At 48.6% G+C, this 14,105-nt stretch overlaps 1 protein-coding gene across 1 annotated transcript in view; it reads right to left on the bottom strand.

Moving 5' to 3' along the window:
- Positions 1-231: 231 nt before the first annotated feature.
- The window catches only part of LOC106748152 (tyrosine-protein kinase Drl-like), a gene marked incomplete at its 5' end in the record, with an annotated part of 90,924 nt that continues 77,050 nt past the window's right edge, over positions 232-14,105 (bottom strand). The window contains 4 exons of the mRNA XM_014626396.1: positions 232-5,390; positions 5,856-6,042; positions 6,768-7,035; positions 7,700-7,856. Coding sequence (XP_014481882.1) covers positions 5,142-5,390; positions 5,856-6,042; positions 6,768-7,035; positions 7,700-7,856 — 861 coding nt within the window. The remainder of the gene's footprint in view (positions 5,391-5,855; positions 6,043-6,767; positions 7,036-7,699; positions 7,857-14,105) is intronic.

The raw sequence follows: 14,105 nt of genomic DNA, 5'->3' as shown, positions 1-14,105 counted from the left end.
AAATACGAATACACCATATAGAAACCCGACGATTTTCGTTAAACGCACAACTTTAGGAGCGTCGCGATAAATAGTTAGCGAGCGATAGTTATTAAGTAGCGATATCGATAATTATTAGATGCACCTGGTAGTAGTTATGCGAAGAGAGACTCGTAACACCTGCGCGGCAAGAGAGTCGATAGAGGCGGGAAGATTGAAAATGGGGTTAGATGCGGGAAGGAGGGGGCGGAAAGGGCGGGGGGGGGGTGAGAAGGGGAAGGCAAGGAACGACGAGTAAAAGACAGTGCGATTAAAGTTCGTGGTCGTGGTCAGGAACATGCGACATTTACACATCGAGTACATTTAAAAGTGTGTGTGTGTGTGTGTGTGTGTCTCGCGTTGCCCCGCGCGTCGCGCAAGCGCTCGATCCTCGCTCGTTAGCTTCGTTAGCGATTTCTAGCTCGCTGTTCAGATTCGCAAAAAAAGAGAGAAAAAAAGAAGATCGCATCGCGAACGAACGCGGATTGTCCTGGGAAAATGGTCGATGGCCGGTGGACATCGGTACCGTCGCCTTTCCTTTTTTTTTTCAACGGGGAACTCAATTCTGAAAACTCTGAAAACTGAGGGTCGACTTTCGCACGCAGCGGCGGAAATTCACACTCGATCTGAGAGCGGAAATCAAACGACTGTTGACGATTACGGGCTCACACATCTCGCGCGTAATACGTCCGGTCGAATTGCTCTTTATTCCTTGTAATAACTTCGTCGTTGGAAGGAAAGGTAAGGTAAAGCCTTGCGACATATATCCTGATCGTAATATCGATGTAACTCCGCTATGGCACGGTTTTAATTTTATTCTGTGAGATCAGTGTTGCATGTTTAATACGTCGATAAAGGCGTTTTCTCGTCCCTCGTCTCTTTCTCTCTCTCTCTCTCTCTCTCTCTCGTTCTCGCATGTGGCTTACCAGCTTCGGCGCAATACTTGCGCAATTACGCCCGCGACAGGAAAAGATATAGAATCAGCGCAATTGAACTAATACGATTACGCGTGAATACGCCTCGCCTTGTGTCAACGTAACTTACTCGCGCATTTATAACGCGTAACATTCTAACGAAACGAAAAACGGGACATGTCACGGAGACACGCTTCAAGAAGTAATTTAGAGAGACAGATATGACGAAAGAACTGCTGGTACTGCAACCTTATAAATAAACGGCAGATTATTAGAGTGAAGTTCAATCATTAATATGTATCCCTTTCTTTCTTATATATATATATATATGGTTCAAATGTTAATTATCCTTTAAAGGCGCCTTCTCTACAGTACAGCAGCCGGCTAGCAGGTTCTAACTCCATTTCCCTTGGTAATGTCTTTCTATGATGGAAATGTCACGGCGAAACCTTTCACCGGCCTGTTCATCGCTGACGTCGACGGTTGTAATTTTATTTACAACAAACAATAAAGTGAACGCCGCGTAAAAAATTCAAATAGCAGGGAAATGTTAAAACATTCGACATCTCACCGGTGAGGCGCTCTCTCTCTCTCTCTCTCTCTCTCTCTCTCGGATCGATCGACGAGGCGAATGTCTCATCGGATCAATCTAAAAACACACGTCAAGACACGGAGACGCGTATTGTCGCGTATCAAATTACATGTGTCAATATCGGCCACCGATTAGATCTAACGACTTTTTATCGAAGACTGTTGTCACAGACATTTCGGCGACATTATCGAATTTTTCCCCCGATAACGGACACTCGAGAGAGAGAAAACAAAGAGAATGATTTCACTGCATTCGATTCAACCGCGAAGAGGAGCGTTTGCGTGTTCACCTCTTATCTTATTTTCGACACTCGACCGTTCGAGAGCGCAGCTCTCGTGGAGCTCTCTGTCGCAACACCCGGTAAGAGACGATTGCGAATTGACATCTCCGTGGTGTATCTGCGACACGCGAGCGAGCGAAAGGGGGAGCGAGCTACGAGAGGAGCAAGAATCCGGACAATTTTACGCTACCATTTTCCCGAGAGCTGACATTAAAATCCATCGCGCCGATCTCGCCGAGATTCGGGCTTGCCGGGCGCGCGAGCCACGGGGAATCGAAACGGTTTTTCGCAGTGTGGCTAATAAGTACCTAACTACAAAGTACGTATAGTTCGACCGCCCATTTACGCAACAACGTGTGTGTGTGTGTATGTGTGCGTTCACCGAAGGTCAGACACAACAATAGGATTCCTAAGTGTTCCGAGCTTTGCCTTTGCTCTCTCCGTCGTTCCGGTCACGATTATTCGAGGTTTCGCAATCGCGATTGTTAATGAATAATGATCGGGCGCGACTCGATCGGGCCGTGCGCTCGCGCCTTTCGCGCCCGCCCGCGGCTCACGGTTCGATCGGGACATTTTTTTCCCGACTTCCGGCTTTTTCCCCGCGGCGAAAAAACTGGGCGCACGGTTCGACAAAACCGGCGGGCCCCGACCCGCGTGTGACGCGACGTTTTATCCTCGTAAAAGCTGAGTGAATGAAAACGCATCGACCTAATTAACCGATCCCGCGCGCGTTTTATAGCAACGTCTTGCGCAACGACCGTGCGCGCGCGCGCGCGCGTGTGTGTGCGTGTGTATGGTGCGTGTGCGTACGTCGGCGTTATATAATTTAATTAGCGATTCAATATTGTCGTACTTTCAGAGAAATACAAAATTATCTCGCTACCAGATATTAAGACTTCCGACTCGACGAATTTCGACTTTTTTCTTTTTTTCTTTACACTCTACCACCTATTATTAATTAATAATACACGAGCCGGGACTCGCGGATCCCGCGGGCGAAATTGTCGAATAATATCCACCCGCGTTTTCGGCTACTTTCACTTCGACCGTTATCGTAGATAGAGATGTACACCGTTCGGATGAAGACGTGTGTATACTTACAGTAAGTCTCATAATAAATGTACGAATCTATATCCCGTCCCCGACGTCGGGGGAACGCTATTCTTTCCTCTCCTCGTGTTCGCGCGCAGTCGAATGAGAAGAGCCTCCTCCTGGTCGTGCTGAATGCGCGGCTTTCATCGTGGAAATTAAGCGATTCGAAGTTTACGCGTCGAGACGGCCATCTATTTACAGACGCTGAATGAATACAGCGCGAGGAGGAGCGGACATTTTCATTCAGTCCTTCGCATCCTGCGTTACAGAGGGCATCGAGAGGGCAAGGAATTGCTCGCAGGATTACTCCGTCTACCGGCCGAGCAGGCAGAGCATCTTGATTGGCGGTTGAAGGCGCGCGAGAGGTCGCCTATCCGCGAATCGTAACGATCCTCGCACTTTTCTCGCGTAATCCGCGTAAATTCGACCAAAATGAAATGAGACCGCCGAACCGGAATACCGGATAACAGCGAGCCGGGTCGAAAGTTGTCCCGCAGCGAATTATTATCCGCAAAATATCGTTCGTGAAAATCAAAGTGAGAGGGAGAGAGAAAGAGGGAGAGAGAGAGAAAGAGAGGGGGGGATCGCGGCTTCTCTCGGCACGAAGAAGAAAAAATGCCGAATGGAAATGAATCTGGGTATTATTCGGTACACGGAGAAGAAAGATCGGAATTGAATCGACACACTGAGAAAAAAGTACTCGAAAATTTATTCGTCGAAGGACGTAAGGTTTGTCTCACAGAAGTAAACCTCATTTCCGTGAAGCGAAAAATTTATCACCCAGATACATTTTTAAAGTACCTTTTTTTCTCAGCACGTGACAATGTGTTTTACTCCGACGAACCGAACGCGTTTCCGTCGAGGGAAAGCCAGAATTCCTAACTCTTACGAACTAAACTCGGCCCTTACAGCCAGAAATTCCGTTCCCTTCGACCGAAACGCATCCGATCCGTTCGTCATTATCGTCGCAACCGACCTTTTTTCCATACGTAACTTACAAAATCTCGCCCGCGTGACCGTGCACAGAAAAAAAAGAGTGCTAGATTCAAGTAAATAATTAATACTCCGACACCCCTTAGCACAGTTTTACTTTGGATCAAGTAAGTTTCACTCGGGATCAAGTAAATACTTCGCTTGGATAATTTTTCAAGACATTTTACTCGGCTCGAGTAAATATTTTACACGGACGATTCGCTTGGAAAATATTCTCCACGCTTTTTCCGCGAGGGCATTCATTCGACCGTCCGATAGAACGGGATTAAAGTCAAGGGAAAATAAATCGTGGAAATCAATTCGAACATTGGACTGGACTCTTCGTAAATAAACTTTGAATTTCACGTGGAGAGGCACCGAATTAATTTGCACGCCTGTAATACGCGTCCGCTTGAATCCAGCACTTTTCTTTCCGCGTGCTTTCCGGCCGCGCGCCGGCTTCCGCTCGATCGGCTGACGTTGCTTCACGGTGCCGAGGATAAGGGCATCCTCCGGGATGCCGCGTAATTCGGGGGAATCGCTGCGAGCGATTGGGAGAGTCGCGCGGGAGTTCGTGAGAGTTCGACGCCGCGCGGAAACGCGCGCTCTAATTGCTATGGACGGATGTATCCGTGTATCGACTTTTCCTTCCAGCCGTCCGTCGCGAGTTCCCTCGCCGATTAGACGACGGTAATGCTCTATTTTGATTGGCGATCAGCTGGGAACCCACCCCGTGTAACCGGCGCGTCAACCGCGACCCACGTGGTGTGGTACCGGGTATGTGTGTGTGTGTGTGTACCTATCGCTAGCAGGCAGTGTGTATGTGTCGCAAATGGGCAGCGACGCTTCAATTCCATGCGATTTGATTCTCTTCTTCTCTCCCTTTCGTGTTTGATTGCCGAGTCCGACGGACGCGCACCTCGTCTCGGCACATTTCGCCAGGTCGAGGTTGCCCTGCGCTAAGGCTAAAAATACCAATGCCTGGACTCTGAGTCGCCCCTAACTCCATCCTTACTGTTTCGCTCGTTAATTACGAATATTCAAACTTCCAACCGTGGAATGTACTGCGTGTGTCTTATAATGTGTGAGTGTGATTCGGGACGAGGAAAGTGAGGCCGAAAGTTCGCGCGAACATTTCTCCCATCTGACTTTGTTTCCGGGCCGCGGACGCTTCCGTATTATACCAGGCATTGGCACTTTTACCTTGTATCCGGCGCGATTCGGTCCGCGGGGGCGAATCCGCGGCCGTGAGTTCGCGGGACGAAGAGCGATCTTAGATAAATCCGCCCAGCGCGACGTGGAAATCCTGCAGATAGGCGAGCAGCTGAGGCATGGTCGGCCGATCCCTGGAGAGGCCGAGCCAACAGACCGCCATAACGGCGAACAGTTCATCGGGGCAAGGTCTCGGTTGAGCCAGTCGGTACCCGTCCCGGAGGCACGCCATCATCTCGAACGGGTCCACCTCCACGTACGGCTGCTGGCCCAGTGTCGCCAGCTCCCACAGGAACACGCCGAAGGACCACTTGAAAGCAGAGGGAACAGCATCTCGCGCGATCGAATGATTACAGCGCGGCCTAAAGCGTCTCCTTCGGTTTCTCACCTCCTCCGATCGCTCGGCGAGTTCCCGAAAACCGAGGAAAATGTCCGATTGGCTTGGCAACGTCCGATTCCTCCGTGCATTTCGATCGTCGATTGAACCGAGCGCGAAATTCGCAGGGGTGCGCGATCGGACGCAAAGCGACTCTCCTTCCCTCCTCGCGAGCGTTTTATCAACGGAATCTAATTATCTCCGCCGAGTGCAATTGCGGATAATCAAAGTTTCACCGGTCGCGTTTATCTCGCGCGCGCGCGTAATTCAGCGCGGGGAGCCTTTGTTGCTTTCGAGAGGGAAGAAAGGAAGTTTTCGAGAAAACAAATAAAAAAAGAGAGAAAGAAAAAGGACGCGCGACGATATTTATCTCCGGCATGAATTATTCGGATATCCTACCACATCGGTCGCCGTGCTGTACTGGTTGTGCTGGAGGCTCTCCAAGGCCATCCAACGTATGGGTCGGTTCTCGTTATCGCCGAGACAATGGTAGTCCTGGGGGAAGAGATCCCGCGCCAGGGCGGCGTCGGCCAATCTCACGCGAAGACTGCCCGGCTCGATCAGGCAATTTCTGGCGGCGATATCCCTGAAAACGAATGATCGATCCTGAGAGGCCGGCACGGGATCGCGTTGACGTTAAACGTGATAAGTGGAGAGTCCTGCGCATCGGAGCCGGGACATCGGCCCCTTATCCGGCAGCTTTGCGCTGTCGCGAGGATAACTCGAGTCCGGAAGAGGCATCGCCCGCGCAGCGAAGCGCTCGGATCCGAGATTTCCTCGCGAGAGTGATTTTTTACTCACTCGCGGAAAATCAATGCCGCCGACGAGGGATCCCAGCGGGAGAAGTGAAAATAGCGAGTGAAACGGTCTGGATCGGCGCGGAGAACAGGCCGAATTCGGGAGCCGAGGGGAAAGGCGCCGGGAATGTGCGACGTAGGTACGAGGAGGAAGATTCGTATCGATTCGAGATCGATATTCTTGTGTACGAGCAAAAATACGTAATCCTATGAGGATAAAACTTGCTTTCACTCGAAGAAATTCTATATAGTTCCATGAAAAATATCGTACTTTTATTATTCACAGAATCATTACTCAGGAATAATCTGTACGAATTGAGAGGTAAAAATATTGGATTAGGAGAGCGGTATCTTCAAATTGATGCGATTCTTAGTTCGAAGATATCGCTCTTCCTATCCGACATTTTCTTCCTTTACATCATCTCGATTCACATGATTTTCGCGAACTGTAATTGAATTTTAACAATAACGCCACAACGGAGGCGCGGACGGTTAAATGATTAATATCTCTCACCTGTGCAACAGTCCACGACCGTGCAGAAAGGCTCCAGCCCTGGCAATCTGTGCGCCAACGTGCACCAGGTCTCTAGTCACCGGATGATGATTTCCATCGGTAAGATAGACCTTCAAGTTCAGCTCGCCAGGTGTGCTCGTGTAAGCCAGCAAGGGACACGAGCTGTCCAGACAGGCGGCCGCTAAAGAGGCGATGTTGGCGTGAACTAATCCGGCCAGTTGCGAGCCCTCCACCACCAAAAGAGAGGCTTGGTAAGCGGACGCCACTTCTGGAACGGACACGATTACTCAGTCTTTGTGATACTATAATTTAAGGGAGAGCGAGAGAGAGAGGGAGAGAGAGAGAGCGAACGGTTTTTGCACGAGAATATCTCCAACGAGCGGATGAAAAATAATGGATGATAAATTATATTCAAATAAGTGGAGCGATCATAAAATTTGAATTAACAATGCGAATAATTATTCTGCCTGAATAACGTGGCGTTTTCCGAAATCGCGTTGAGATCTTTCAATATTTTACGCTACAGTACCGAGCCGGCAAATACCTGGCCGAGCCGGCGAGTGAAACGCGAGTAGCCGATGGTAGGTACACCGACTTTCTATTTTATCTTGAACAGGTATTCTCTCTCTTTCTCTCTCTCTCTTTCTCTCTCTCTCGTCGATCTATCAACGTGAACCCGTGTTCCCCGTTTCTTCGCAGGGAAGATTAAAGTTGCTTTTTACAATTTATTCGTCTAATAATACGACTACTTATTTATTATTTATTATTATAATTATAGTTGAATAAATATAATTTTAGTTGAAAATCTGTTTTTATATTCCCTGAAGAAACTATAAAAAAGAAAGAGGAAAATATCTGATTTCCGTTGACGACACGACTTTTACGTAGCGTAGCGCAACTTTGTCGCTATTTCTCCGGGATTAAGTTTTTACCTGTGACTGTCTTTATGATAACTTCCTGGTCACGCCCGGCTAGATCCAAAGAGCCTTTGTAAACGCGGCCAAAAGTACCTTCCTGCACGAGGCTGCGACAATACAATGCCGATCTCGAGACCGCGAGCGCTCTGGCCTTCTCACACGGATCAGTTGACTGAAAATCGACAATACATTCTGTGAAATATTCTCCAATTTATGCAACACTCATGGTGATTTATAACAAACAATAAATTAAATCTTCAATTATTTCCTGCTTAAGTAATCCTACAATAATGCGCACTGTATATAACAGGGATGCTATTCGACATACTTAAAACTTCGAAACTTCAGTATGATTCGATGTATTTGACAACGAAGCTCGAAGATTCGAAGTCGAATTCGAAGCTTCAAAATATCTTAACAGAAGAAAATTTCGAGAGTAAATTTAAACGAGGCAAAATGCTGCGCAATTAAAGAATATTAATTTAATCAGTTTAATCTAGATAATATTAAGCTATCCTAAGACGTTAAGGTGTCTTTTAGACAATGAAATGTCTAAGGGACATCTTTGAGGCGTTTTTTAGACATACGTGTTGCGTGGATAAGTATCTTTCTTCAATTCTGAGATTTGCATTTGTCCAGTTTAAAACAAAGTGAATGAAGAAAGCAAAAATAGCAAACAATAAATCACATTAACTTTACCGTAAAATACATGCAAATTTTGCCATGATGTGTAACGGCATGATGCAATGCAAAAAAAATTACATTCTTTACAAAACGACGTCTATAAGACGAATGCTTGTACTTTCCAATTCTCGAAACTAACCGAATGTTCGAATTTTAACACTTGAAAATTTATTTAATCAAATATAAACATATCGAAAGTTCAGAAATTCGAAGCTTCCAATATAATTTCTACCCCTAGTATGTGACACAGTTATTTCTTGAGATACTCCATGTGACAATTTTAAACGAATTATTATACTAATCTCGATTAGCCCGGAATGAAATATATATCGCAGAATCCGAAGCTACGGGACGGATCGGAGGATAAAGGAAGCTCATGGAAATGAAAAGATAATTTTTCGCGAACGGAGAGATGAAGGATGGAGAGTGCATAGTAGAATTATACCTACAATTACTTTTTTAAATCCTCCCTTTCTCTCTACTCCCTATTCTTCCCCCCCCCCTCTCTCTCTCTCCTTCGAAGAGGGGGATAAACTCTCCAATTATTTATATGTCGTAGTTAACAACTCGAGGTCCTCGTTTAAATTCTCGATCGCGCGCGGACGCGCCTGCATAATTCATAACTCCCGAAAAAGGGAAGAAGAAGAAGAAGGAGAAAAAATCCATCAGGCGAGGATTCATTAAAAAGGCATTTGTCGCGTGTAAGGTGACGCCGGCGAGACCCCCGCGGTCGGTCCTCCGGGGACGCGCAGGGAAGAAGCCTCCCCCCGGGCGTCGTTATGGCATCGTCGCGCGCTGCCTCTTTGTTCGCCAGGCGGATTTCCATTGGTCCCGACGACCGAGGTAAAACGCGCGAGGAGAAGCTACGCGACGCGCACCGGAGGGGTGACTATTCATTAATTTCAATTTTCCGGAGTTTTGCCTTCGGCCCCACCCGTGCCATTTGGACAAACGTGCACGCAGACGCACAGGCAGGAGGCCGACCGACCGGCCGGAGGTGTGCGAGGGGGGAGGCAGTGTGACGCCGGAGGTGTGCGGAAAAAAGGAAAGGAAACGGCGGGAAACGGCGAGAGTTCGGAACACGTCGATGCGAACGCGCCGCGCGACTGCCGGATTGGATTCAGGAAGGGTTGCAGCGTCGAGGCGAGGGGTAGCTCGCGCGCTCGAATGGACCGGCGCGCGTACGGACCGGTCGGTCGGTTTCAGAAATTATTTACGAAATTCCCGGATAGCGGCGTGGGATGCCCGGTGAAAATGCAAACACCGCGGCTAATTCCGCGGCTTATCGAGGTCTGTGATTATTGCAGAGGCGAATTGTGTCGGCGCGCCTGGCGAACGTTGTTTTCGCGCGCGCGAACGACGGGGGAAACCCCCCCCCCTGCGCCCCCTTCCTCCGGTCGGATTCGGACGAACGCGATTCGTCGATTTCGCTTTCCCTCGCGGTTATATTTTTTTCGCCCTCTCTCTCTCTCTCTCTCTCTATCTCTCTCTTTTTCTCTCTATGTGTGTGTGTGTGCGCACGCGTGTTTTTTTTGTTTCCCGATGAAAATGTGATGAGCGAGGTGGAAATTGCCGCTGCGACCGGGGACCGCTCCGACGCGCCGAAGGTGCGAATAGAATCCGGACTGGCGTAACGAAGCTATAAATATAAATTGCCGTAAGAATTAAAGTCTCGTCTGGTTTCCGATTGCCGATAAATTCTACGGCGCGTAAATTAAACGCGCGCGACCGCCGGGACGGAATATATTCCTTATTAAATTTAATGTCCTTCCTCTCTACCTTCATTTTTATTATTATTATTATTATTTAGCCGGTGCACGCGCATCGTCACAAAATCGGTCTGTGGGTAACTCTGATATTATCAGAGTGTCAGAGAAGCTATACAAATACGAGAAGTATTGCGCATTTCAGATACGCGTGTACATTGAAATTCTGAAAACAACCCTGGCAGAAGTGTATGCGGTTTTTCCGCAGACACCCAGCCGGTTATCGTCCAGTTATTATTTCGGGAAATCGGAATAGATTCCAAAGCAGGTCCCGGAAAATTGTCCACGCCGATGTTAGGGAGAAGTTAATAAATTGTCCAATAAATGCTGCGAGAAATGTATGAAATTTCCAGTCGGGATAAGCGAGGATGAAAATCGCATTGCCTGCATCACTTAAGGCGTGTCCGAAAATTCACTGGCCACTGCCGTTGAAAACTGCAGCTCGTGCACGCGTATGCCATAGACTTTCGGTAGTATCGGAAATGGCAGTGAATGACGAGACACAGTCTTATTTGTTAATCGGAAAGGGAAGAAATATTACGATAGAAGGCATGCGCGGGACATGCAAAACTTTTCATAACAATCTAGTAATGGATATTACTTCGCTGTTTACATTACTGGGATCTGAATCGAAGTATCGAGCGTGTAGTGCCACAGGCGGGCATTTTTGCTCATCCGGTCCGGAGCGGCAATTTGATTTATTTACTGAAAGGCTCTCGTCAAACATCACGTTCGTTCGTTCGTTCGTCCGCTCGTTCGTTCGTTCGTTCGCCTCGTACCTCGTTGAAGGCGCTCTAAAAGCTTCGTTTCCACGCTACCGCCGTTCGACATGCCCAGGGCGACGTGCACTTTTAATTCGACTTTGTCGATTTAATAATACAGTTTCCCGTCTCACTCGATTAAGAGCGGCCGCTCGGCAGAACGAGGACGGACCGGAGCGCAACTCCGCACGCCGGTGGGAATTAATTAAATCGAAGAATCGGGGGCTTGCGTAAGCCCCCGCGCGACTAATAACGCGGCCGACTCGATACATCGGGACGTAATTGCTAATTCAACACGAGGCAATCACGCCGCGCCTGCACTTTTGTACAATCCGCCGCTCTCGCGCTCCTTCTTAGGAATGATTCACGCGCCGTTTTTTTCTTTGCTTTTTTTTCCATTCTCGCTCGTCGTTCCCGTCGAGTGTATTTGCCGAGGCTCCGGGCGCAATTTACGAAACAAACCGCCAGATATTTCCCGCTTTCCGGCGTAAAAGCCTCCGCGTTTCGCGCTCGCTCGCGAGAGCGTGATGCGATTCTGGTGAGAATGACTTGAAAATTTTGATTCGAATGCGGAATACTCGAATTAACCTCGTTATTCGCGATGTTGTTTTCTTCATTTACAGGCGCATAACGCTCATCTCTTTCTCTATCTCTCTCTCTTTCTCTCTTGCATGACGACAAAGGTGTGCACATGCGGTAAAACGACACATTTTACTCTCCAAAGTACAATCACTGAGTATTATCACTGAGAAGCAGTTAATAATCACTAGTAATCGTAGTTATAAGTACAGCGCTGCAAATATTACAGTAAAATTTCGCTACGAAAGCCTGTTAATAGCAGCAACCGTTCCCATCGGAGAAATCTAACCTGCGGAAACAGTGAAAAAGAGAAGTTATTTATCATTCTTTCTTTATCATCTTAATATCACTCTTAAGATATCGCCGATGATTTGGTCGGAAATCTTACTCGAAAAACATATATCTTATCCCGACGGGGCTCGAATTCGAAATCTCGAACTCTCGAATCTGCTATCGCACGAACTACGCCAAATACGACACATGGTCGAATATGCACGCGCGATATGCGCATATATTTCCGCTACGGGAAGCGTAACAGCGATTTACGGCGAATCTCTCACCGGCGAAGATCGATCGAGACAAGAGAGAGCTCGACGAAAGACTTGCCGATGAAAAAATCAGTGAACACTCATCGGTTATCGATAGAATATTGTTTCGCTGACTCAATTAATTTATCGACATATCTTTTTGTCAAGTTAATTAATTGATACTTTCGCTGACACAACTTAAGGTATTTTGGAGGAGCGGTCGGAAGTCAATGCGCGAGCGAGGAACTGCCTTCGAGGGAAGACGACGACGCGCCAGCTCGGTGCCTCCCTCGTCGTCGTCGGGGGTGGAGGACAAAAAAGTTGGACTCTTCAGGGTTAATCTTCCATGGTAATACGCGCGCCGGCAACTGTTCGCCGCTGCGTCGCTGCAAGTGCGAAGCGCGCGAGGATCAGATGGGAGGCGGATACACGGCTATCTCGGTCGCCAGCATCGCGCCCCGAAGTACGTCCAACTTTTACGAGGGAAAAAACGGCTATTGGCACCCGGACAGACCATGCGGAAAATGCCGGGTCGCCAGGCCATTTCGCCATTTCCTTGCGCGGCGGCTCGCTCGCTCGCGCACAAATCCACGACGCGGAGAACTGAGAGAGAAAGAGAGAGAGAAAGACAGAGAGAGAGAGAGAGAGAGAAGGAGAGAAGAGGAGAGTAAAGGAGAGAATCCACGGGAGGAGGACATGTTTGTCCTCGTGCCGAAGATCGTTTCCCCGATAGTCAGCGTCAGGTAATGGCTTCCCCGGCAATGGGATCTCAAGCGTATCGTTTTACAGGGTGGGGTAAGACGTCGCTGGATTACGTCAGAGAGTCGGTCGGTCCGAGAGAGAGAGAGAGAGAGGAACCAGCACTGGCTGAAAGCGGGGAGGGTAAGTTTTCACGAAGGTTGATGGTTACATCAATCGGTTAGTGTACGTGTCTGCGAGTACGCGTGAGCGACTGCACACGTCTCTCTCTCTCTCTCTCTCTATGTACGTACGCATGTATACGCACACAGGTACACGTGTACGTGTGCGCGAAGAGCGCTGGCGCGCGCGCTTATACCCCTCTATGTGTGTTCTCTAGGGTTGGTTGCGTTCAAGACTGAGCGTCGCGTCGGAGGGTTCAGGCACATACGCGTATACCCGGTAAATTGATCCAAGATCAAAGCCGAAACAATCACAGAACCCACTTCCAACCGCTCTCTCCTCTCTCCCTCCCTCCTCCCCTCTCTCTCTCTCTCTCTGTTTCTCTCGTGCATCTCCTGCCCTCCCGTCTCCTTTCCGCGCGCGTCTGAGAAGGGCGAGCTCCGGCTTCAACATCGGCGGCTGCTGTAACCGTGTATGCGTGCAACCCCTGCCGACATTCTCTCTCTCTCTCTCTCTCTTTTCCTCCTCGCCCTCTCACATGCCCGACAAAGTGCAGGTGGTATCCAGTACCCGTTTCTTTTCCCGGGGAAATTAATGCAAAACGCTTGTTCCGACAAGAGAGAGAGAGAGAGAGAGAGACGGCTCGGCAGAAACGCGATCTCATATTTATTCGACATTTTCACGCGATCCCTCGCACCTCCTCTCCTCTTTGACTGCGCACTCCGCGGGGAAGATACTTCAGGGGATGCGGAATAATAGCGGCGGGTAATAACGCGTGCATGAAACGGTAGTTAAAAGGACGCGCGACGGGCCGTGACGCGGGCGGCGGCGGCGATTGCGTGCGGCAGCAGCCGGTTATTGAATTCGACCTTTACCGATATTGCGGCCGGCAATCGTAAATATTACGCGTGCCTGCGTATAAACGCGGCGCATTCCGCGGGTACTTACGAATTGCTTTATCTCCCTATAAAGATAGCCGTGTGAACTACGTTAGCCGCTTCTCGCGAGCTAACGTTCGGCCAATGTTCACTTTCCTCACTCACGGACGACAATCGGCGATCTTTCCCTCAGCTTGTTTTGCACATTTAGTATATAAATGTAATTGTTAATACTTTTCTACCTCAAATATTCGCAGGCATTACAAATTATCGACAAATACGACTTCCGGCGAGAGGAAGAGACGATCGATTTCCGCCGTGAAAAGGGAAAAGACACACGGCAATCGGCGAAGAACGGATCCAAC

This window comes from Dinoponera quadriceps, unplaced genomic scaffold (assembly GCF_001313825.1).
Source record: "Dinoponera quadriceps isolate SergipeBrazil2010 unplaced genomic scaffold, ASM131382v1 scaffold2600, whole genome shotgun sequence".
Lineage (NCBI taxonomy): Eukaryota > Metazoa > Arthropoda > Insecta > Hymenoptera > Formicidae > Dinoponera > Dinoponera quadriceps.
Note: the sequence above shows the minus strand (reverse complement) of the source record. Positions and strands in the feature narration are given on the sequence as shown.